Here is a 22,395-nt window from a genome sequence, read left to right as displayed (position 1 = left end):
CCTAGGGCAGCGCCTGACTCAGAGGGTAGCGTTGCGGAGCAGTCTGAGGCTTACTCAAGGGAGGTGGTGTGGGCTAGTAATCACCATTTGCAGGTGCACAAAAATAACACTCAATAATTGATTGTCCAGTCTGTACTTTGCTTTACAAAAGTAAGAGTACATTTAACAAACACACACACCACTCAATACTATACACCAATTTACAAATATACATAAGCTGATGGAATTACTTTGTGACAGTGCATAACATCTCCGCCCCTTCCGCAGGAGGGGTGGGGTCTAGTACCACCACTCCCATGTACGCACATCATCTTGCCCCCAATGCAGTGAATTGGTCTTAACCTGGAGCAAGGGCCCTATGCACTGGCACCATCCCGGTGGCGACCCACCCCATTACCTCCACAAGCATTAAACAGGCTACACCTGTCTTGGTGACACATGACCATGACTGAGCATCTCCTACTGACCATACAGTGTGCACCTCTACATCTTAAGGGCTAATAGTCTGGGGTCTTCAGCTAAGCGCAGCAGCAAGAATACATGTTTACGTACACTTTAGAATGACAGGACTCCGCACATTTGGATATCATTAAACATTCATTGCAATTACAGCCCCTAAAGGCATCACAGATGATCACAGGATTAATTAAATACAGTCCGACACCCAAGCAGGAGTGTCTAGCTACTTAAATCCACTTTTCTTATAACATCACTCCCTTGAAAAGAAATAACCATTAATAAATGCATTTCAGTGCAATTACACCTCTTCACCTCCAGGGGATGCCCTTCTCCAAACATCCCCAACTCAGCCCTTTACTCCTTGATGCAATTATCATAACACCCTCAGCTGAAGAACAAAAGTTCCAGCCCAGAAGGTGTTAAAGGTAGGTTGAGCCCTGGAGGGGATATATTTTTTTTTCAAATCTCCAGGACACCTAGGGTGACTTATCTCTTCATGCTGGGGGGGAGACTGCGCTTCTCCAGCAGCTCCCCCCAGCACTTTTTCATCATTGAGGGTGACCCCCCCCCCCCCCTCTGGGGGGCCACCACGCACCAGAATAGTAGGCTTCCAAAAGCCTGGCAAGACATTATGGGGCGATTTTTCTCCTATTCGTGAATACTTGATGAACGGCTCTCCCGCTGTGCTGGGGAGAGCCGCGCTGACCTGCTGGCGGCTTCACCGCATCTTCAGGCCTCGTTGGGGGGCTCGGTCCCACCAGACCCCCAGGTAAGGGGATGCGGTGCGGGTAGCTAACCCCCGGCCGCTCCGCACTTTGGTCTGGTGCCCAGTCCCACCCGGGTCCCTGGCTTCTCCTTCTCCTTGTCAGGGGTCTCGGTCCCACCCGGGACCCCCGCAGGCTCTCCACGTTGGAGGGTAGTCCAGGGAACCCACCCCTGGCTGCTCCCGCCGGCTCCCCGCTCGGCCCGCACCCTGGTGTTCGACCACGGGAGCCAACCCTTCAGTTCTCGTCTGCCCGCTCCGGCGGGCAGGCACAGAGACCAGCGCCGCTTCCGCTGGCCTCGGGGGAGACCTGACCCACCCCAGGGGCATCTCTGAGACCGGCGACGGAGCCCCACGCACTTCGTCGTTGGTCTTCTTAGGGGTCAAACGTCGCCTACCTTCCGGGGGCCATATCTCAGCCCCCGGGGGTCCGATCTGCCCCATGCTCGCATCTTCTGGCTCATGGTGGTGCCCCCCCAGCCACTGGGAGCCCTCTCCTTCATCCTCAGGGTCTCCAAGAGGGTGTATTCTGCAGGAAGGGGTGTTCACTGGCTCCCTGCACCTCTCTTCTCCCTGCGCAGAGGCCTCTTCTTCAGCGCACCAGTCCTGGGTGCTTCTTCTGGTGCTGTTAGGGGCCTGGGGGGGCAGTCAGGGGTATCCTCCTTCCTCCTTCCAACTGCCCATTGCACCAGGCTCCAGCACCTTTCACCTCAGCAGACCACACCCCAGAGAGAGCTTCTCTTCCTGTGCAAGTACTATTAAAAGTTGAGTAGAGGGTTGGCAGGAAGTCTGTGTGTCCTATCAAACAGCGACACATAACTTTCCTGCCCATGATCCCTCCTTCTTGTCCAGCCTCTAGGTTTGTTCAAAATGGCGTCGTCCAGTGTCTCTGGCCACATGGCCTCTGAAACCCAACTCATTCCCCCATCACTGCCTTCCCTCCTTGGTGCAAACTGGTGCCTGGCACTCAGCGACAGAAGTTGATGGATTGGCTTTTAGCTCTACCTATCTTTTCTCCTTGGAGGGAAGATCTTCGCTCTTGGAAGAAAGGTCATTAATCTAACCTTCCATGGCCAGACCCCAGCCAGGGACTCAGAGAAATATGACATTTCCGGACGACCCAAAAGCAGTACAAATATGACTTTGGACTCTGCAGAATACTCATTTTCACATCTGCTTCACTGGACATTAGTGCGAGTCTGGAATCTGTAGGCTTTTGTAGAAGTCATTTTAGCCATGGGCCCCACATCCCCATAGGGAAATAATGAAGTGAAAACACAGTAAGACACACTGACTTTCCCTGGCATGTTCCTTTCCAGTGTATAAAGCCTATTCCGTGTCACCACCCAATTCTGCCTAAGTCCTGCCACACCATTCACTCTGTAGCTGCTCCTGGACTGCGCACGCTAGGAATCTCCCCTGCGCAGCCCCTACACGTGTGCACACGCATGTACACCTGTGTCTGCATGTAACCAGCACAGTGTCCCATACTCCAGCTGCTGCGCAGCGTCCTAGTCAAGCCAGGGGTACACCAGCCAAATCTCCACGCAGTCTCCTTCATTATGAGTTCACTGGGGGTGAGTAACCAGATTATGAGGCTCCCCCCCAGTAAAAGCTCAACAATTAGGTGCTCAAAAAGCGAAAAATAGGGGCGGCTCATAGTGTCAGAATCACCTTCTAACAACAAGTGACACAAACACAACATTGTGTTGAGTTGCTTTTTGTGCTTTCAGTATATCCACAATGGATAAAGTATATCTTTATAATTCATTCTTATTGGAATTAATGAGTTCAAAAGGGAAGAAGACTCCTTGAGTTAACAATGGTGGTCAAGCTTCATTTTTCCATTTAAAAATAAAGGGACTAGACACATATTTTAAATCTACAGCACAAGGAGGCAGTTCCCATATTAAGTGTACAGCGTTCACACTAAAAAGTTCTCATAATATACAAGTGTGATTCCGTATTCCCTACTCAAATATTGTTTTTCTGGCGGAGTTAGAGGTTTAATAATTAGTAAATATTTCTCATTCCAAAACAGAAAGTAACATAAGCAAACACCATCCTAGGAAAGGTATTTTTAGCATAACACCAATAAAATACCATCCATGACAACTTGGAATACAGCAGGTCCTGACTTGTGTTTCGCTCGTCTGAAATCACTAGTCAAGTTTGCCTAATTCTGACACGAGCTAGGTACACTGGGCAGATAAACCAACTAATTAAGAACAACAGAACCATTATTTTGGTCTGTCTGTTCTGAGCTTCAATTTTGGTTACAGCTTTGGATTGCGGACCACGGCTCCCGCATTTGGTCGAATCGACTTTGTCCAAATTCAGGCCAAAAAGCCAGAGAAACACTAAACTGCTCCACTTTGTTTTCATGCATTATATTCCACTGCCATTATTTGGCTCATTGGCCGAGGAAGGCACACAGTTTTATTGGTCTCCTCTTTATTAACCCCAACAACATCAAAGCCCCACAAGAGAGACAAGAAGAAATGAGACAAACATTGAGAGAGTGAGAGGGAGAAACAGAGAGTGCGTATTATGAAAAGATACGAGTTAAAAGGTCATGAAAAGGGGGAAAGGGAGATGAAGAATAACACAGTAAAAAAGAGAAATGGAGGGGCAGAGACACGGAGAATGTGGAGAAAGGGGATAATGACAAACTGAGAAGACAGAAAGTGAATGTAGAAGATAGACAGAAACACGCATTTAAGAAAGTGGGGGGACAAAAGGCTGATACAGAAAGACAAATACAGAGAGAGCAACAGATATACAGAGTGAGGATACGGGACATGAGACATAGAACGGGGGCATATGCTTATTCTGGGCATTCGCTCGTTTTGGAAGAAACAGCCCTATTTTAGTTATATGGGGTCCCATGCATAATGCGTGATACAACATGGTCTCACGCCTGCAGTCAGTTTTCCACTGCAACAAAACTGCTAGCAAACCTCCAGCTTCAGTAGGGGTTTTCTGACAGACAGGGCGCTGCTGCGACTGAAATATTTAACCTAATAACCGCAAGCACTCTCTCTCTTCACTGGCAATAATGTAAACTCTACATTTGTTGAACAACAAGTGCATTTCTTTTCTTCAGTGATGTTAACAGTGTCTCTAGGCTCTAGGTTCGCAGGTTCTGCGACTGCAGCTTTTTGATCCTCAAGACATTGTCTTTTCACTGCTTGGGGATAGAGCTAGCTTAGATAAATTCTAACAGAACAAAAGAACCAAAAAAACTGCTTGCATACCCCAAAAAGATAAAGGCGTCCTGATCTTAGTTCCTTTTTTTAACGAGGATAAATATAGTGTAGACAAATTCAACGTGTGTGCTAGGTGCCATGTGAAATTCACCATGCACAGAGCTCTGAGCCAGTGGGGACAAACAGGAATTGAGAGCCAGTAAATTTCATTCTATTATTTTTTGCTTTGAACTTTGTTGAGCGCCTGAATATTTGAGAGACATCAAAACTGTAATCTGTTTTAATCAATCTCACCCACCTTCCTGTATCCTACCATCACCCACCCAACCTTCCTGGTTGCTATTCCGTAACTCTTATTTACACTCCAGCTCCTAACACCGTCCAACATAAAATGCACTGAGTGATTCCATCTGTACATTAACCAGAAGTTTGTTCTTGTCTATCACCAGCCAAAGTTTCACTCAACCTACCGCGCTGCACGCACAGCACACCACACCTAAGAGAGTTCCACTGGCTCCGAACATACAAACGTGTCCAGTTAAAACTCCTCACACATACCAGTAAAGCCCTACATAACACAGGTCCTGCCTAGCTCAACATCCATATATCTTCCATAAACCCACCAGACAAGTCGGTTCTGCAGGATTCCTACTCACACACATGCCATGTATACACAAGGCAAGTGTTGGGGGTCTCCCTTTCCCCTACACTGCTCCGACAGCCTGGAAGGGCCTGTTGCCAAACATCTGAGCCACCTCTTCCATCTGTTAGATCCGCATGAAGCTAAAAGAACTAGCTCTTTCAGTGGACTCACTGGCCAGCTCTTAGCCAAGCTAGATGTGCACCTGCTTCAGTGCCACAATAACCTCCCGGGTGATAACGTGCTTTACAGATATAACTAATGTAACACTGATGAGGTGTGAGGGCATAATTTGACTAACATCATAGGGGTTTTAAGTGCTCCGTAATCAAAGAGCAAATGAAGCAGCATTTTCCAAGTGAGGTCCTAGGCCCTATTTTATCAAGATGAGATGCACAAGGGTCTCGGTTGGGACCTTTAGGGCTCCTAAAGGCCACCAGTGCCATCAGTTATTACACAGGATGCCCCCAATCTGGGATTTGCTGGGTGGGAGAAGGCAGGTCAATATATGCTTCCTCCCATGGGAGCTCCTAATCACTCATGGAAAACACTGTGCCTTCAGCACCTATCGCCAAGCTCTGAGTGAGACCTCAAAGACAAGTTTTCGAATGCCAGCAGACCAGGGACACCTCTGCAGCCCTCTGACTTATCAATGTGAGCCACATTGAGTTGAAATATAGTAACACCAATTAATTAGTTGACAAGTGACAAATCCATTAGAAGTCTGTGCTTCAAGGATAGTGACAGCAAGATATCACTACATCTAAGCCCAGTGCCGATTTCACTCAGGCCACTGCACAATAACGAGAGAGCAGAACATCTAAATTATGTACATGGTGCAGTAGATTCCAACTGAGAAGCTCACCGAAGTATTCACTGAAGGTGTTTTCATTACTTCCCGCCCTCTTGGTAGCAAGCAGTCTCAGTTCAGCCTATTGAGAATCTGGCGTACGATGCCCACACGCCCGGCTTCCGATGATCCTCAGCGTCATTACCAATAACTGATGATTTGCAATAATGAGTAGGTCATGTTCCTCTGAGCTGGGTCTGCTATTAAGCTGGCTGCCCTTCTGGCGACTCCACAAAGAACAGATGAGATAATGTCTTTGACCTGGATTTAATGTATGATTCTGCTTTATTGCTCCCTGGGGCACTGACAGTCATGATGGAAACAGTGGACATGTTTACGTCAAGGTTATAATGTCTCACAGCATGTGGCAAATGTGCAACATGTTAACAGAGCCCAAACAGAGGCATGGGCGATACCCGTTCCTGAAACATTTAGGTGGGCCATGATTACAACCAATAATAAAATAAAAATCTTCAGCCCATATAGAGTCCTTATTGATGGTGTTTTTGGCAGAAAAATTAAATGCAGCACATAGCACTGCAGCAAGCAGCCAATCCATGCATCCAAAAGTCTTTTTCTGTCTTGTGGTAGCCAAGACCTTGTGCTTTTACTAAAGATATATATATATATATAGCTGAATAGCTGAGAGAGTCAAAATGTTGCCAGGCAGTGACTGATCTACTGACTTTGAGAAGCTCAGAAAAAGGCTTGGTATTCCTTCCACCACTAGACTTCATCTCTTCCTGTGCACTAGTGCACATATAAATCAGGGGCGGCTCCTCCGTTAAAACGAAGGAGCATCATCCCACTAATTAAAATGCCCCCAGATGAAAAATAAAATGGTAATAGGCATTATTACCATTTTATTTTTAATTGACTCTGCAAACCCCCGTCCTGAGCCGAATCTCAGGACGAGGGCGGGGCCGCTGCTGACATGCAGCAGCAGAGAGGAGTGATGGGGTGTGCATGTCTCTTTAGCAGGTCGTCTTGCGATGGCCAGCCAGACATGCGCACTTTAAATCTCTCAACACAGTTGTCTTGGGCAGCTGGGTTGAGACCGAGCAAAGGACTCCAGTGCCCTTTCGAGAACTGAGAGAGCCCGCTCCATCCAATCCCGCTGTTGATCAGGATTGGTTAGGGGAGTTGACTGGGCCCGACGAGAGAAAATCATGGGCCCGAGCGAGGACATGCAGCAAGGTAAGTGAGTTTTATTTCATTTTTAATATGTATTTTATGTTTATTATGGTGCAAATCGCCAACATGCATTACATTACCATTTTAAAGTTAAACATTTTAACTTTACAACAATAATGTAATGAATGTCGGCATGAATTTAGTTTATAGATTTTTGCACTTTTTTGCCCGCCCCCACTCCCCTCTAAAGCTGGCAGCTGCCACTAATTTACATTGTCCAACATAACCTGGCCATCTAAAAAAACATGGCATTCCTTTATAATTTCATTATCCATAAGCAGCCCCATTAAAAATTCCTGGGCCCTTGTAACAAAGCTCTATTAGGCAACATGCACTCTCTGAAGGACAATAGTTTAATATCTATAGAAAGCATATCCCACTCAGTTGCATCTTTGAGACACTTTCAATTACAGACGTGCCTATTACTCCAACTAAATTACAGTCTGTAAGTTTTAAGGTTTTATTATTTGAACTAGACTTCTGCAAATCATGCACACATAGGGTACTTAACCCACTGAACTACCTGGGCATTATGCACTCAATAGAAAATGTCCAGATGAAGTGAATTTAAAAGGAGACTACAGTCTTATGGATAAATGTGTACATTCTCAAAATGGCAGACAAATTGTATAGAAAATGCATATCTTTCTACTTCCAGTTCTGTTGACCCCTGCTTCTTTGCGAAAGTCTCTGGGATTCTGCATGAGATAGTGTATACTCGCACATCCTGGCCCATAGCAGGGTATTATCCTTCTAAGCCAAGAAATTCGCAGAAGGCAAGCACTGCTTGATGATTGCAGGTAATGTTAAATTTATACTCGATATGCAAGAACATTAAGGAGAAGCACGGGGGGGCAAGGAACCTAAAAAAGCAAGTTCTGTTAGACACCCAATTGCTTTTCAGTGACAGAACATGGACTCTCAGAAGAAATGTATACCATGTAAAAAAGATGCATTCTTAGGTCAGAGCTGGCGGCGAATAATACAAACGAGGGAAAAGACAAAATAGGTTAGCCAAAATGTTCGCTTTCAGGACTACGTGTAGTGTAATCTGCCCTTCCCCTGATTACCCCTCCCCGTCCCCCTAGTTCACTCCCCTCCAATCTTATCTGCAACTCTTCCTTAAACAGACAATACCAAAGTAACTTCCTGGAGGAAATTGATAAGTCGCTAAATCAGTGCAGAAAAAGATGTTAGGAGGAACCAGAAGCAGTAGATGGCTGCAGTCAATGACTCCAAAACATTATAAGCGATCACTGCATTGTGAAAGCAAACCGAGGTATACCGTCTCCTTCCCCAAAACTACAGCACTGCACTAAAGTCACCTATTGCACTGGATGTACCCCCAGGAGTGTAATAAATTGGAGGGCAACTTCAGTGTACAACCACAATCACCCAGTTCAGCTTACTCGCTTCCTTCACCTGCGAAGCCCCCTTATCCAGCAAGCATCTTCACCACTCCACTATACCGGTGACCCCCGTGCACCCAACCCCAATGGTTGCAGAACTGAGTCTCCTATTTTCTTTACGTTCCAATTATCTTACATTGCTCTGTCTTGAAAATATTGTGATTAAGCAGTGAGTCCTCAATTCTTCCTCCTTGCTACAAGATTTTTTTTTTGCAGTTTTATATAGCGCGTACTCGACCCGAAAGTATCAGAGCGCTTTACATGAACACCAGTTCCATTACAGATGGACACATTCATTTTTAGGCACAGGGAGATTAAGTGATTTGCCCAGAATCACAGCACCAGACTCGGACCTGGCTCGCAAGCTTCAAAGTCGTCCGCCCTAGCCATTAAGCCACACCCTGCTTTGTGGAAGAAGCTCACTTGAGTAAGAAAGTAGGTGGAGGAATAGTGCACAGCATGTAAATCTAGAATATGTTACTGCTGCAGAATGAAGTCATATGACAGGTTAAATCAGGTGCATTCTCCTACAAAGGACATGTAGCACTGTGGAGGTGTCGATCATCATGCTCTCGACAGTTAAAGGTAAGCGACGTCCATTTCACTGCCTCCTCTAACTCGCCGGGTATATACAGTGTGCTCAAGTTCCCACACACTGATTTTGGATGCTGCTGATCCATGGTCTGGTCAGTAAACATGAAAACTGGACAGTAAAAGTGTTGACCTTTCTGCCTCAGGATGGAAGAAAATTTGATTTCAGAGCTTGATATTTTAGTCGTCCATCACCCACAGATGACAAGAGCCTGACCCATCATCGTTCTCGCTCTCTCTATCTCTCTCCTCACTCTCTCTCTCTCATCTTCAGTGTAGCTCATCATGGCGGATTACTAACTGCACATAACAACTGACCGCTGCCGGACAAACAGCAGAAGACAAACCAACTAATGGCTGTCTCACGCGAGTACAGAGATCCCTCTCTCACCCAGCCTTCACTGTGATAAAACTCCACTGACTCGTTATTACACGTGGGCGCGTTTCCTCATAAAATGAGTGCATAAAGGGTGTACCATTCCAGCAGGAGTGTAGGGCCGAAATCGGTAACAATGATTTTGCAGATGTTTTTACCCACCGGCAAAGGTTGCAAATGGCAAACTTCACAACTTGGTGACACTTCAAATTTTGTCGCAGAACTTTGCTGCACATGCTTATTTGCTGCCAATATGGGAACCTGAACGACCCTGGGGTAAACAGCCTCAAACCCTTCCTCACAGACCTCAACCTCAACCAAATATGCAACAGCCCCCTACACACGAAAAAGGTGCAACTCTCGACCTAGTTATCTCCAAAGCAGACTCCACACAGCTGGACTCGATACTCCCTTGCGACTGGTCTGACCATCATATCATTACTTTCCAAGTCCTGGAAACTATTAAATGACTCTCTACACAAGCCCTTCGAACAAAGTGCTGGAAGAGAAACCTGAAAAATGTCGGATCTGACCTTACAGACTTAGCTAACTCAAACCCTCTTCGTTCCCCGGAAGACCTAACTGATGTACAAGGGCTGACAAATCACTTCTTCCACTCCATGAACAACCTTCTAGACAAAATGGCCCCATTACAACTGAGGACAGACGCTAGCTTAGAGTAATAGAACGACGCTGGAGAGACACACCCTCAACTGACCTCCTCAAACTTCTAAGATCATCCAGAAACGCTTATTTTAGAAAGATCAGAAAATCCAAATCCGATTTCTTCAGGTCTCAACTAGACCTAGCCAAGAGCTGTCCCAAAGAACTTTTCGACTTTATCAAAGCCCAACCTAAGAGCCTACCTAATGTCCTCAACACCAGCCCACTCCCTCTACCCAACTGTGATGAATTTGCCTCCTTCTTCGCTTCCAAGACAGAATCCATTAAATCTGATCTACTCAAGGACCTAATTTCCTTATCAGAGCTGGAAAAGAGCCCATCACTGCCCCTGACTGGTGCCCCAGCTAATGACCTCCCATTATTTAAACTAAAACACAACGCAACCTGGTCCCATTTCGAAACTTACGATGAAGACTCCATATTAAAGACGCTAAACACGTTAAAGCCATCCTATCACTTCACTGACCCACTCCCTGCGAACTACCTAAAAGACTTCATTCCTCTCTTACTTCCCAGCTGAACCAAGATCATTAACACATCCCTCCTCCAAGGCTCCATTCCAGACATCTTGAACATTGGACAGGTCTCACCTATCCTAAAGCCACGGCAGACCCCTCAGACCCAAATAACTATTGTCCAATATCTAACATCCCTATGTTAGCGAAACTCCTGGAAAAATGCGTTAACATGCAGCTGAATAGTCACATTGATCGATTCAACTTGTTGAACCAATTTCAATCAGGCTTCAGAGCAGGTCACAGAACCGAATCAGCCATGACACATGTATTAGACAACGCTCTCAAAATACTAGACCAAAATGAAGCATGTCTACTAATCCTACTCAACCTGTCATCAGCTTTTGACACCGTCAAACATGACAACTTGCTTGATCTCCTGAAACACAGAATGGGAATGTCTGGAAATGTTTTTAACTGGTTCGCCTCTTTCCCCCATAACAGATCCCAAAGATTCAAGGTCAACCAATCCCTGTCCAACCCCATGCCAGTCGCATTAGGAGTCCCACAAGGCTCCTCCCTCTCACTCACCTTGTTCAACCTGTTCATGGAACCTCTTTCTGATCTTCTCAGCCTCACCAAGATACACTTCCACATGTATGCTGACGACACCCAAATTTTCATAAAGATACACTCACTGGAGGACATCAAATCGCTCAACACCACACTTCACAAAACCCAAACGTGGCTGGCCGAAAACCATCTGAAACTTAACTCCCTCAAAACGAAATTCCTTTTAATCGGCCTCCCGAACAAAACTCATACTATCTTGGACTGGATGAAGCACCTAACAGCTCTCAATGGACAACCGCTCATAGTAGACTCAGCTAAATCTCTTGGGGTAACACTTGACAGCAACCTAAAGATGCAGAAACACATTAACGCCTCAACAAAAGGAGCCAACTTCTACCTTAAGACCCTACGAAAACTGAAACCCTTTCTGCCCGCACACGATTTCAAACTAGCAGTTCAAGCCCTAGTAATTCCCCGTGTGGAATATGGAACAGTAACACTATGCGGCCTCCCAAGGTCATCGACAGCCCCGCTAAGAGCTACGATCAATTCTGCGGCAAGACTCATCACAGGTTCCAAGAGAAACACTCACATTTCCCCAGACCTGAGAGCCCTCAACTGGCTACCATTCGAAGCCATAATTCAGCTAAAAATCGCTTGTATGACACACATGGCCCTCTACCACAACGCTCCACAATACATAGCTCAGAAACTGGTGCTCCCAGAGGGCAGCAGAGCCTCTAGGAGTGCCAAGACTCTTCTCCTACAACCGCAACAATTCGCCAAGAAAAAAACGTATAACCGGTCCTTTTCTGGTATGGCTCCAAGGATTCGGAACGCCTTACTAAGTGAAACAAGAATGATCCCTTCCACTGCCTCCTTCAAAAGAGAAGTGAAAGCTATCCTCATGGCAAAATTAACTTGAACTATATATATATTCATTGTATTTCTTTTCTTTACTGTTGTTCTTTGTATTCTTTCTCTTGCCTTCAATTTATGACCTGTAAAGCGCTCTGATACTCACAAGAGTCTTGTTCGCGCTATATAAAACCTTGAAAATAAAATAAAATAAGAACCTCTGTATTTATGTACCTTGTCCAAATTTATGTATAACTATATGCAGGTATACCAGCCACAAGCATCCCCAATTGGAACCTGTTGCTGTGGAACCCCAGTTGGCACCTGTTGCTGTGCAGTGCAAAACTGTTCCAAAAAAGGGACGCACAGTTATAATATATTCACAGCAGTTTAAAGGGGAGCTCATTAGGGACAGGTGGCAAGGTGACTATATTGTCATGACTATTGCAAAGTGCAGCACAAGAGATTGTTTTAGAGGGAAATAGATGGAATTTCAATCTTCTGTCTGATTATGTGACAGGGAAAACCCATGCAGAGCTGAAGTAGATTTCATAAGATGCTAGGAGAGCCCATTGGACAAATAAAGATCACAGATTCCATAGGGTCAGCAGACACTATTCCACTTATAAGAACCATTCATAAAAATAAAATCTATAGTTTAAAAAAAATATGTCCAAATAAGTAAAAATGTAAATCGGTGTCCAGGCATGTACAAGACAGCCTCTGCATGTGCTGTGTGTACTTACCAGGACTGGCTTCAGAAAGTCGATGTTGGAGTGAAATTGTTGCTCAGCTTCACTGAGCTTGTCAGCAGGCATCGCGCAAACAATAGCATTGAGGACAGGGACTGCAGCCTGGTTGCTGATCATGATGAATTCTGACAGCTTGGACACATTGCACATATTCTTCAGACGAATTTGGTAGCCAGACACTAAAATCTGGAAGAAACGGAAACACAGTTGAAGGACTCACGCATACGAAGCTAGAGGCACAACCACCATTTCACAGTAGCATCTTACTCAAAAATGGTAATCAAATACAAATTGTGACAGTATCGCTCATACCACTTTGCTTAGCTCCACAATTATGCACAGCCATACGTATGCCATGGCACGTCAGAAGGATTCCTTTGAACCTTACACACAACACCAAAACTCTTTCCAGCAGGGGTATACTATAAAAACCACACGATGTGTGCACACATAATTTTTCCAACATTTGTTGGTCTCTTCGTTAAACTTTGGCTGCAAGTGACAGCTCAAGCGTTACTGAAGTGGAAGAGCTACATGTGAGAGGTGCTAATACTCACTTACCCGTTCGAGGTCAACATCAGCGTTCATGATCTCGTTCACTACCAGCGAAGGCATTGACAAATTGTTTTGCAGGTAAGTCGAAAATGTCTCATTCTCAATCAGGAAGTCATGCAGCTTCAGACCTGAAGAGATGAGAAAATTAGACATGGTTGCAGTACGTCAAAGGCTGTGTACAGTCTGTAATAAATGAGAACATAAAGAACAGGGCAATGAGAACATGTAGGGCCTCCTTGAGAAGGCTGATGAGTACAGGAACGAAAGACGCAAAATATCTCGATACCAAGAAACACACAGACACAGGGGCTAGAAGAGAAACCTCTTTCACAAGAATCATTCCCTGATGATTTGATTTCGGTCAATCAGACATTCCTTGGTAATTTGATTTCTGTCAGTCAAACAGACAGAGAGCCTTCTATTCCAGTTCATCTCCTGCACAACAACTTGCACAACGGAGTCCTGTTAAAGGCCCTGCAGCGAAATCAAAGGGAATGGGTGGATGCGTCAAACATCACCCCTTGACTGCGCAGTAATTGAGGAGTATGTTCTGCCACTTTACCAATATCATTTGAACTGCCCTCTGGTAGTGATGAACGGGACTAGAGAGGAACAAAGTTAGTTTGCGGTCAACATACTTTCTGAGGGAGAACATCCAGTGGCCTCCAGAAGTAGCACTTTGGCACAACTTGTACTGCCCTTGCTACCCCTGGTCTCAGGAGTTATGAAGATGGTGGCAGCATGAATAACAAATAAATACAAGCTCTACATTGTTCACCTCATACCATCAATAGCAAGTGAGGTTGAGGAAACACAAGATATAATAAACATTAGCTAGTCACATGTAGTGCAGAGCCGCGGCAAACAATCTAAACCAGCTTTTTAAGTGTCTATAAATTCAAATTCTATTTCAGAAAACACAACAGACCCAAATCATAAAGTCAAGTATAGTCGTAAAACTAAATTTAAGGGAGTAAATGACCCAAATTACAAATAAAAGACATACCCGAATGGATACCTGCAAGGTGTAAATGGGTTTAGTGCGGTGTAATTATCTGATACAAGTCCATAAAATGGCAAAGTAGTAAACTAGACTCAAGATGTGCGGAGTGAAAGGAGCAAACCATGATTTACTTAGAATGATTATGAATGCCAGCAAACTTGGGGAGTTTGCCATCACTAACTCCGATCTGACCCTTTCTAACCTGGAGACAGCACGATTTACCCCCACATAGAGATGGGGTTACTCCCCTTCGGGGCGGGGGGGGGGGGCACTTTACCCCCTTAACTTGGTAGAACTCTAGCCGGGGGGGGGGGGTCTCATTAAAGGAAAAATGTTCCCCTTAGAGGGAAAAAGGCGAAAGTAAAAAGAAAACATTTACAATTGAAACTGTCTTTCCACACTTAATATTTGCACACCATTTAGAAATTACAGACTGGAGAAATGACAAGTCAAAAAAATGTCACAGGAAAAGATGGAAATTATGTTCAGTCAGAGGTGTAAATCTTGGCATGTACTTTTCACACTAGTTCATGACAGGACTTGGAGGCGAGAATTAGTCCGTGGCAAGTGACAACAGATTGAGCACAGGGCTTTTAATCTTCGAGTACTGCACCCCTGCGGGGTAGAAGTGCACGGCGCCGAAGCTGTGAAGATTTGTCCCTCTCCCCCATCCATCCCCTTTGATCACATTCCTGCCTCCCACGAGTCGGCAGCTGGGGTTACAGGCAACCGACAAGCAACACCCCGCACCGGAGCGAGGGGCGAGCGAGTGTGCCAAAGCCGTGCCGAGCGAGGGGCGGCGGCGCCGGGGGCGCAGAGGCTGCCAGGGAGAAATCCGGGTCCACCTGCCCCGCTTAAGAGCTTCTTTTGTGCTGCGCAGCCTCGCTTGGAGCACTCCTCCCCAAACAGAGGGACCAGGGGTTACTGTCGGTCGTTACTACACAGCCACACCGACAGTTTCAAGTTCCTGTCGACTTCTTGTCTCGCATCGCATGAGAAAGGCTGGTTTTAAGAAGGAAGATGGGCGAAGGCGGGAGGGGGCGAGGGAGAGGTTACTGCAGGTCGAGCGCCGCGTACATGCGCAGGGCAATTCCTTCTCAAGCTGTTTAACAAAACTACAGACCCAGCGCACTTTTCAGTCACCGTCGTCTTTGTAGTGAGCGCTGGAGTGAGAAATACACGTCTTCCTTCAATGACGTCTGTGGGTGCCGTTTCCGTTGCGGGAGCCCACTCGTGAAGGCAGCCCTCAACACTCACAAATGTGTGGTACATGATAAAAAAATATATTGTGTCTTGTTTGCGGGCAACACACCTTCATATCTTCGTGCAAGATGTCTTAAGGGGTTCAACGCTTGCGCCCGACTCACAGGGAGCTGAAGGCCCCGATTTCAAATAAGGACACTTGAGCCTTCCATCTTTTTAAGGTCGATCAACTGGTTACCGTTACATAGGAGGCTAGATTATTTATAACAGTTATCAGCAGAATTAAGGTTTGGAGCCCTAAAAATGATATCTGAGGCACAATGTGACAGGTGGTCGGTAACTGAGTGACCCAAGTCCATATCTACAAATATGCTGTAATTCTGTCAACATGTATTTACAGTGTAATGCTAAAAAACACTGTCAGCTCAACTCACCCAAAACGTTTAAAATTTAATGGGGGTAAATACACCTCTGCTTGCACTACTTGTACACAGTTTTTACAGTTCTTAAACATTCCCAGTGGAACGCTCGAAAGCTCCCCCAGGCGGACACTGGAAATGTCATCTGAACTTTCTAAGACTTGTCATTGCCACATTGCACCATTGCACACGGTGTACAATTACGTACTGCTGAAAGGCAGTTCGGTGTGAAATGTATATATTTTTTTCCTTTTATTCCTTCACAGGAAAACATTTTCCCCCCGTGGGAAAAAAAAATACATTTTCCTAAACGCCCCACAAGTTTTCACGATGGAAGGGATGCTTGCTCCAGTCCTTAGCTGGAGTAAAAGTGACCATATCAAAGTTAGGGAAGGGCCTCATAGGAGTTTGTAATTATTCATACACATAAATGTCCATAAATTCGCACGTTTGTGCGCTCACAAACTAACTAGGCAAACCACAATTTGTTGCTCCCGCTGATTACTATTGCATGGGTATTTACTGCTGCCAATTTGTACGTGCTTGTGATAAATATCTCAGTAGTAAGGGAGGCATCCTTTTGTGGGTGGCTCCCAGGCATAAGTGGCGAAATATACATTATCCACTGGTGTGTCCCTGCTGTGTGCTCTTTGGTGACTCAGCTCCCCCGGCACTACTTCTGGGCCTGTCTGCATTATTGCGCTCCTGACATTCCTCTCGCGCAAGGTTATCCTGCGAGAAGGTCACTGCAGGGCCAAGCCAGGAAATGAATCCCCCAAAACAAGAGCAGGCCGACAGGCATAAAGTCGCAAGATGCTGACAGCTTTAACTGCCGCGAAGGGTAACGGGAGATAGACCAGCAGTGTGCGCGTGCCGGACCGAAAATACCCCTGAGGTCTTCCGCGGCCATTTCATGCGACCACCTCAGCCCTGGCGCGCGCGTCAATACGGAACTCGCAGGTTGTTGTGAGGTAGCCTGTCTGACTGAATATTCACCGGTCGGCCTCTGGGAGTGCTCTAAGCTCATACGGAGCTTTATTTTTGTGTACATGTTGTATTTCTATCATAAGGCCGGGAGTTATGAGATTGTGCGGACGTGTTTTCCGCATAATAAAGAATTTGCAACACGTGCCTCATATTCGATCATCTTCTGAATAATTTGCAATTTTTTTTAATATGCAAGTTTTAACAAAAGTGTGTTTCTAGCTCCGGCGTTACTAAACAAAGCTGCTTGTTGTGTTTGTATGGAGTCGTAGGGTCACTGCGGCACAGAGGGAATCCCCTTTCAGTTGTCTACTGATGTATTAAGGCGATAAACTGATATTCATGATTCAAGCCTTTGTCCAGGCAGTGTTAACTTTGTAAAAAATAATCACAAACTAGGCAAATAATACCATGACAAAAATGTGACACACTATGCAGTGTAATTTAGCCTTTTCATGCAACATAATTTGGTCCGCCACTGCCTGAGAATTTCAGTGGCACTAATTATAGGCATAATTATTTCAAGACTGCTAGTAGAACTGGATGGTCAGCCAAAAACGGTGAACAGAGCGAGCAAATTGCCAATAGGTCTGTACTCAGCGCTCACCAGCAGACTGCCAGCCTTGGCCAACTACTTAGTCTTGACTGCGAAGTAAGGTGGACCTATCTGACGATACAATGCCAAATAAAAAGTAAATGCAATTCAATTACAACAAAAAGGACCTAATCTACACTACAAAGAGGCAAAACGCCTCATGAGGTTCACTTAATTTCAGACTAAAGATGACGCTGGCATTTTGTGCAATTGTGTATCTTTCAAACATCTAGACAACAAAAATCGACCAACCTGGTCCAAAAGGCTACTGTTTGTTGCAACTAACTGCCTCGGCTAAACTTTCTTTATCACCGGGTATTACATGTCACACATTTCCAAGTATAGAGGCTTCTTTTAACTTGGTTCCAACAGCAGGCTTTGTGTTCTCATTTCAAGTAATCTCTATCACTATACCCAAGATACACTATACAAGACAACTTTTCAAACACAATTTAAAAACAAGTAAAACCCATAGAAAGATTAAAACAACAAAATATTAGATCTCATGGCACACTTTAGCATTTCATGTATAAACAACAAAAATGCTACAAGGAGACATGTGGCAAAGCCCTGCCCTCACACCATACAAACAAAGGCATATACCAAGATTGTCAACAAAACAGAACAAGCCTATATCAAGAAAGTGCTGGGTGCGAATAAAAAACACAGATGTGCGACAAAGTGCTTTCATGGTCATATTCTAATATTATCAGCAGTATATGGCTTTGTGTTCTTGCACCGTTCTTCACAAGGGGACCGGCCGTCCTGCTGGCTTTGGTGCACCAGGTCATCCACACAGACAAACCATTGAAAGATGTGAAGCTTTCAGTTGTGACAGCAGGAAATCCAGCAGCAGATTGGCAGCAATTGACACGTGATCTTTAGTTTTTTTCCTCCAGGAGGCAAATGTAATGCAACACACATGTTTCTTTCTGTAAGACTCAGTGCCACAAGACTCTAAAGGGAATGAGCTTCAGGGCCACTGAAATTATGAGAATCTGTGGCTGCAGCATTTTTTACTTAATTATGGATTTGCCGCATTTTCCACATAACCCATCCTTTGCTGCATAATTTGAAGATTTGAACAAAAAAAATGATTTCTAGCTCATACCGATTGAAGGTTATTAAAAAGCGGAAACGCTTGTTGCTGTCTAGCAGAAGGTACTTTGCAATTGTTGACTGTTCACCTTTCAGGTGCATATTGCTGTATGACCGTGTTAAACTAGTTCTAATAAGGAGAAACTTTTGTCCAGACAAGCCGCATTAAGCTGCATAATTGGCATTTTCTTGCTGCATAATTTACTAAACCGTGTGCATAATTTGGTCCACTCTTCCTGCATAATTCCAGTTCCCTGTCCATGTTCCACCCACTGTGCACCATTTCTTTGGTAAGGAGAGTTTTGACCTCATAATCCCAATACATGCAAGGCGGGAGGGCGACTCTAGCCTGCAAGTTAGCCATGTAATGTGCTGAGATTATCTGGGTCCACCTGAGCAGTCTCAAGCCAGACACAGCAGTAAGGGGGCTACTGTTTCCACCAGGCGGAGGTCCATCACTAATGTGCCCATGTCATTCATGGGTAAACATCAGCCAAGACTAACATGCCCATGTTGTGAAAGGGTAGACTCCCTGCCAAGGCTTGTGGTTAACCTACCCTCAAGGTGTTCCCACAGCTGAGAGCACCCAGTCTCCAAAGTGCTATCATCTTACATTTAATGCTAACCACCTGACACCTCACCAACCACACTTACTAAGTACAGGGCAGAGATAACCCACATGTAACCAAAGTGGTCTGTGTGGTTTTGCCCACACAGCTGAAGATTTTATTTTAAACCACAGACTATTGAAGTATATGCTTGGCCAATGAAGGAAAATATATTTGAAAACATTTGCTGTAATGTTCTCTGAGGATGATGGGCCCACCCATCTCTGCGGCATTTATAATAAAGGACTTTGCAATGACTGAAACTGCTCACGGCTTCTGTTTGAGTCCTAGTTCTTTGTGTGGCCTGTCTTCATAACGGGTTTCATAGGAGCTGTGTTGAGTGACAACTACCAGAAGAAGTTTTTCTGCACGTTTTAGTGGGTGGTGTTTGTGTTTTTTTTAATTTGCTGCATCAGTGAATGTGGCTGTTATCCCTGTCTGGCTTTGATGCTCCCAAAGCATGTAAAAGGCATTTGTACAGACAAAACAAAAGCCAACAGCCAAAAAACTGTTTCAATCTAATAATGGCATTACCCTTGCAATGCTGCACCAATAATGGTCCATTAAAAAAATAACTAGGATATTTCGTCTGGCGAACTGTTTATTACATACAGGCAAAACTTGCAAAGCTGGCTTTTGGCAACGTCATATATATATTTTAAATGAACTTCAACTGCACAAAGTTGGCACTATTTATTTTAAAAAGTAACCGGTCCTGAAAAAGCAGATCCTACCCTACATATTTGAAAAACCTACTGGTGGTGGAAATATTCACTTCTAAAATACATTTTCCATCTCCTGCATCAATTTTTTTTGTCTAGAAATGTTATGCTCAGGTGATGTTTTGTGAAGGTAACGCATTTTCCAAATTAATAAAGCAGTGTTCGCCACCTTTGCAATACGTTTGCAGGCAAAATCAAAATTTGTAGCTCACTTGCCAACAAGGTGCCTTTGATAAAAGCTTTACCCACTCTGGGACATGTAGTATGCCAGTTCAATACATCTCAGCTCCTATAGCTAATATATCTGTGCCGATCTCGAATCAAAATAAACTCCTGGGATGAAGTGCAGTGAATAAGATGGAGGCACGCAAATACCCTGTCATTGGCAAAGCACAAATATCTAAAACACCTCAGTATGCAACAAAACATTTACGGTGACCGACTCTGCTTGTGGGTACATTCACACTCTTGGCTTTGCACAACAGGTATTTGCCGAAATTAGAGCAACACTTAGACCTTCTGGGTTCCTGAGACTTTCATGTCTGGTGGCACTGGTGAGCAGTTGGAAGGTTACATACCAGGCAAGGAAAACATTAATCAGCATGTACCCCTTTTTCTCATACTGGTCAATAAATGCTCTTTCTGAGGCCACACAAACAGGGGGCAAGAGTTAACAGCATTCTAAAGATATGTTCGCTTTTGTGTAGACATCAGGTAACTTAAAGTTGTCAAAAGGCATATCAGATCGGAGTAGACATGAAGGAGCATAAAAGCTTGTAGGCTACAGATTACTACACACAACATGTCTGTTTTTAGGGAAGCATGTGCAGCTGCACTGGTCGCACATCCCTAAAGTCGGCCAGGCGCCACTGCACTTTTCAACAGCTTCCCAAACTGTACTTTTCAACAGCTTTCCAAAGAAGGGGAAATAAAGTGTTCTGTGTTTTACAGTGCAGGCAGTTGCCAGTAATATAACTCGGTGGGTTCATCTGTTCAAACATTTGTGCAAACCGCAGGTCACAAGTTGAAACGCTCTGGGGTGATTTTCTTTTAGTACTACCTGATCAATTAACAATAATACCTGTAATTACGACTGAAATCAGTCATGAAATCAATGAGGCAAAGTTAATTGGCCAGGCTTAGTCAGTGTTGATGTGGGCGCTTTTAACTCAGGTAATTTATGACCCATAGACGAGTATCTTTGGTTGGAAACCACCCACCCCTGTTGTATGGGGCAACAGGAGAGCCGCCATGTTTCCCTCGCACTGCGTCACCATTCCTGTGAGGAGGAACAAAAGAAGCACACACGGCCTGTTCTTTTGAGAGGGCTCTGGGCAGCTGCTCGCTTCAGAACATGTGTCTGGATCCGGAGCAGCGCGACCGAAGCAAACGCCCACCACGGACGTTTCAACATTCCCAGGGTTTTTGCCAAGCACAAAAATGAGAGAATCTCCATCTGCAGCAGGAGTGCGGCCAAAGCGTTCCTCAGGAAATGGGTCATCACCAGTGACGTCTAAAGTCCAATAATTTGTTCCTTATGCAATATGCAGCCATCGAAGAGGCAGCCCGGGCCCAGTATCAACGCCGATGCATAACACCGTGTACCAGCAGCCAGAGCTAGGCGGGTAAACGCATGGGTGTAACAGAGGCCCCTGCGGTGCACGAAACCCCCAGACCTGTCAGAGGGCCCTTAGCCGATCCAAGCCCAAAGAATACAGGTGAGATATGGGAAACTCTGCACATCCTGCAGGCGGGCCCCATTATTTTACCATACACCACTGCACACATGCCAATATACCCAGTTCAGACGGGAGACTCACGATTTATGAGTCCCAAAATAGCTTTATTTTGGTTGTCTACCGCCTGAAATTGCCTCTGCTTCAATAAAAGTAAAAGGGGAAATTCATTCTTATTATTTTTAACTCCCCCACTTTCCTCTTCAAAATGTTGGCATGTGAGCCACTGGGAACACGAGGCACAACAAGAGGGCTGTGGAACCCAGCTACAGATGGAGTTAAATGCAGGATACAGGAATGGAAAACATGAGTGTTGAACAATGTCCACAAACCACCCAAGACTGAGTGAACGATAAAACGATACAACAGGACGGTAAGAACACCACACAGTCGTGATCACAGGGGTGGGGAAACAGTTCTGTGCAAAAAGGCCTCTGGCTAGAGACTAGTCTGTACAGAAAGATGAACTGCTCTAATAAACTTGAAGCAGCAAGAGTCAGTAGTCTCATATTTAAATAAAGTAGAAAATGACCTTGGAGCAACACATGACTCAGTAGGGGGAAAAAGGGAAGAGCTGAGCCCACAGGCAGAAAAAAAATACTAGGCCTTACACATGGCCAAGAATCATGGCTGCCACCTGGACAAAAGCAGAACACTAA

At 45.1% G+C, this 22,395-nt stretch overlaps 1 protein-coding gene across 1 annotated transcript in view; it reads right to left on the bottom strand.

Moving 5' to 3' along the window:
- Positions 1-22,395, bottom strand: part of ABCA1 (ATP binding cassette subfamily A member 1) — a 184,463-nt gene that overhangs the window by 99,837 nt on the left and 62,231 nt on the right. The window contains exons 6-7 of the mRNA XM_086962091.1: positions 13,375-13,496; positions 12,808-12,999 (exon numbers count right to left, since the gene is read on the bottom strand). Of these exons, the coding sequence (XP_086818217.1) occupies positions 12,808-12,999; positions 13,375-13,496 (314 nt within the window). The remainder of the gene's footprint in view (positions 1-12,807; positions 13,000-13,374; positions 13,497-22,395) is intronic.

This window comes from Lissotriton vulgaris, chromosome 3_1 (assembly GCF_964263255.1).
Source record: "Lissotriton vulgaris chromosome 3_1, aLisVul1.2, whole genome shotgun sequence".
NCBI lineage: Eukaryota > Metazoa > Chordata > Amphibia > Caudata > Salamandridae > Lissotriton > Lissotriton vulgaris.
The sequence above is the reverse complement of the archived record's forward strand: the minus strand, read 5'-3'. Positions and strand labels throughout refer to the sequence as shown.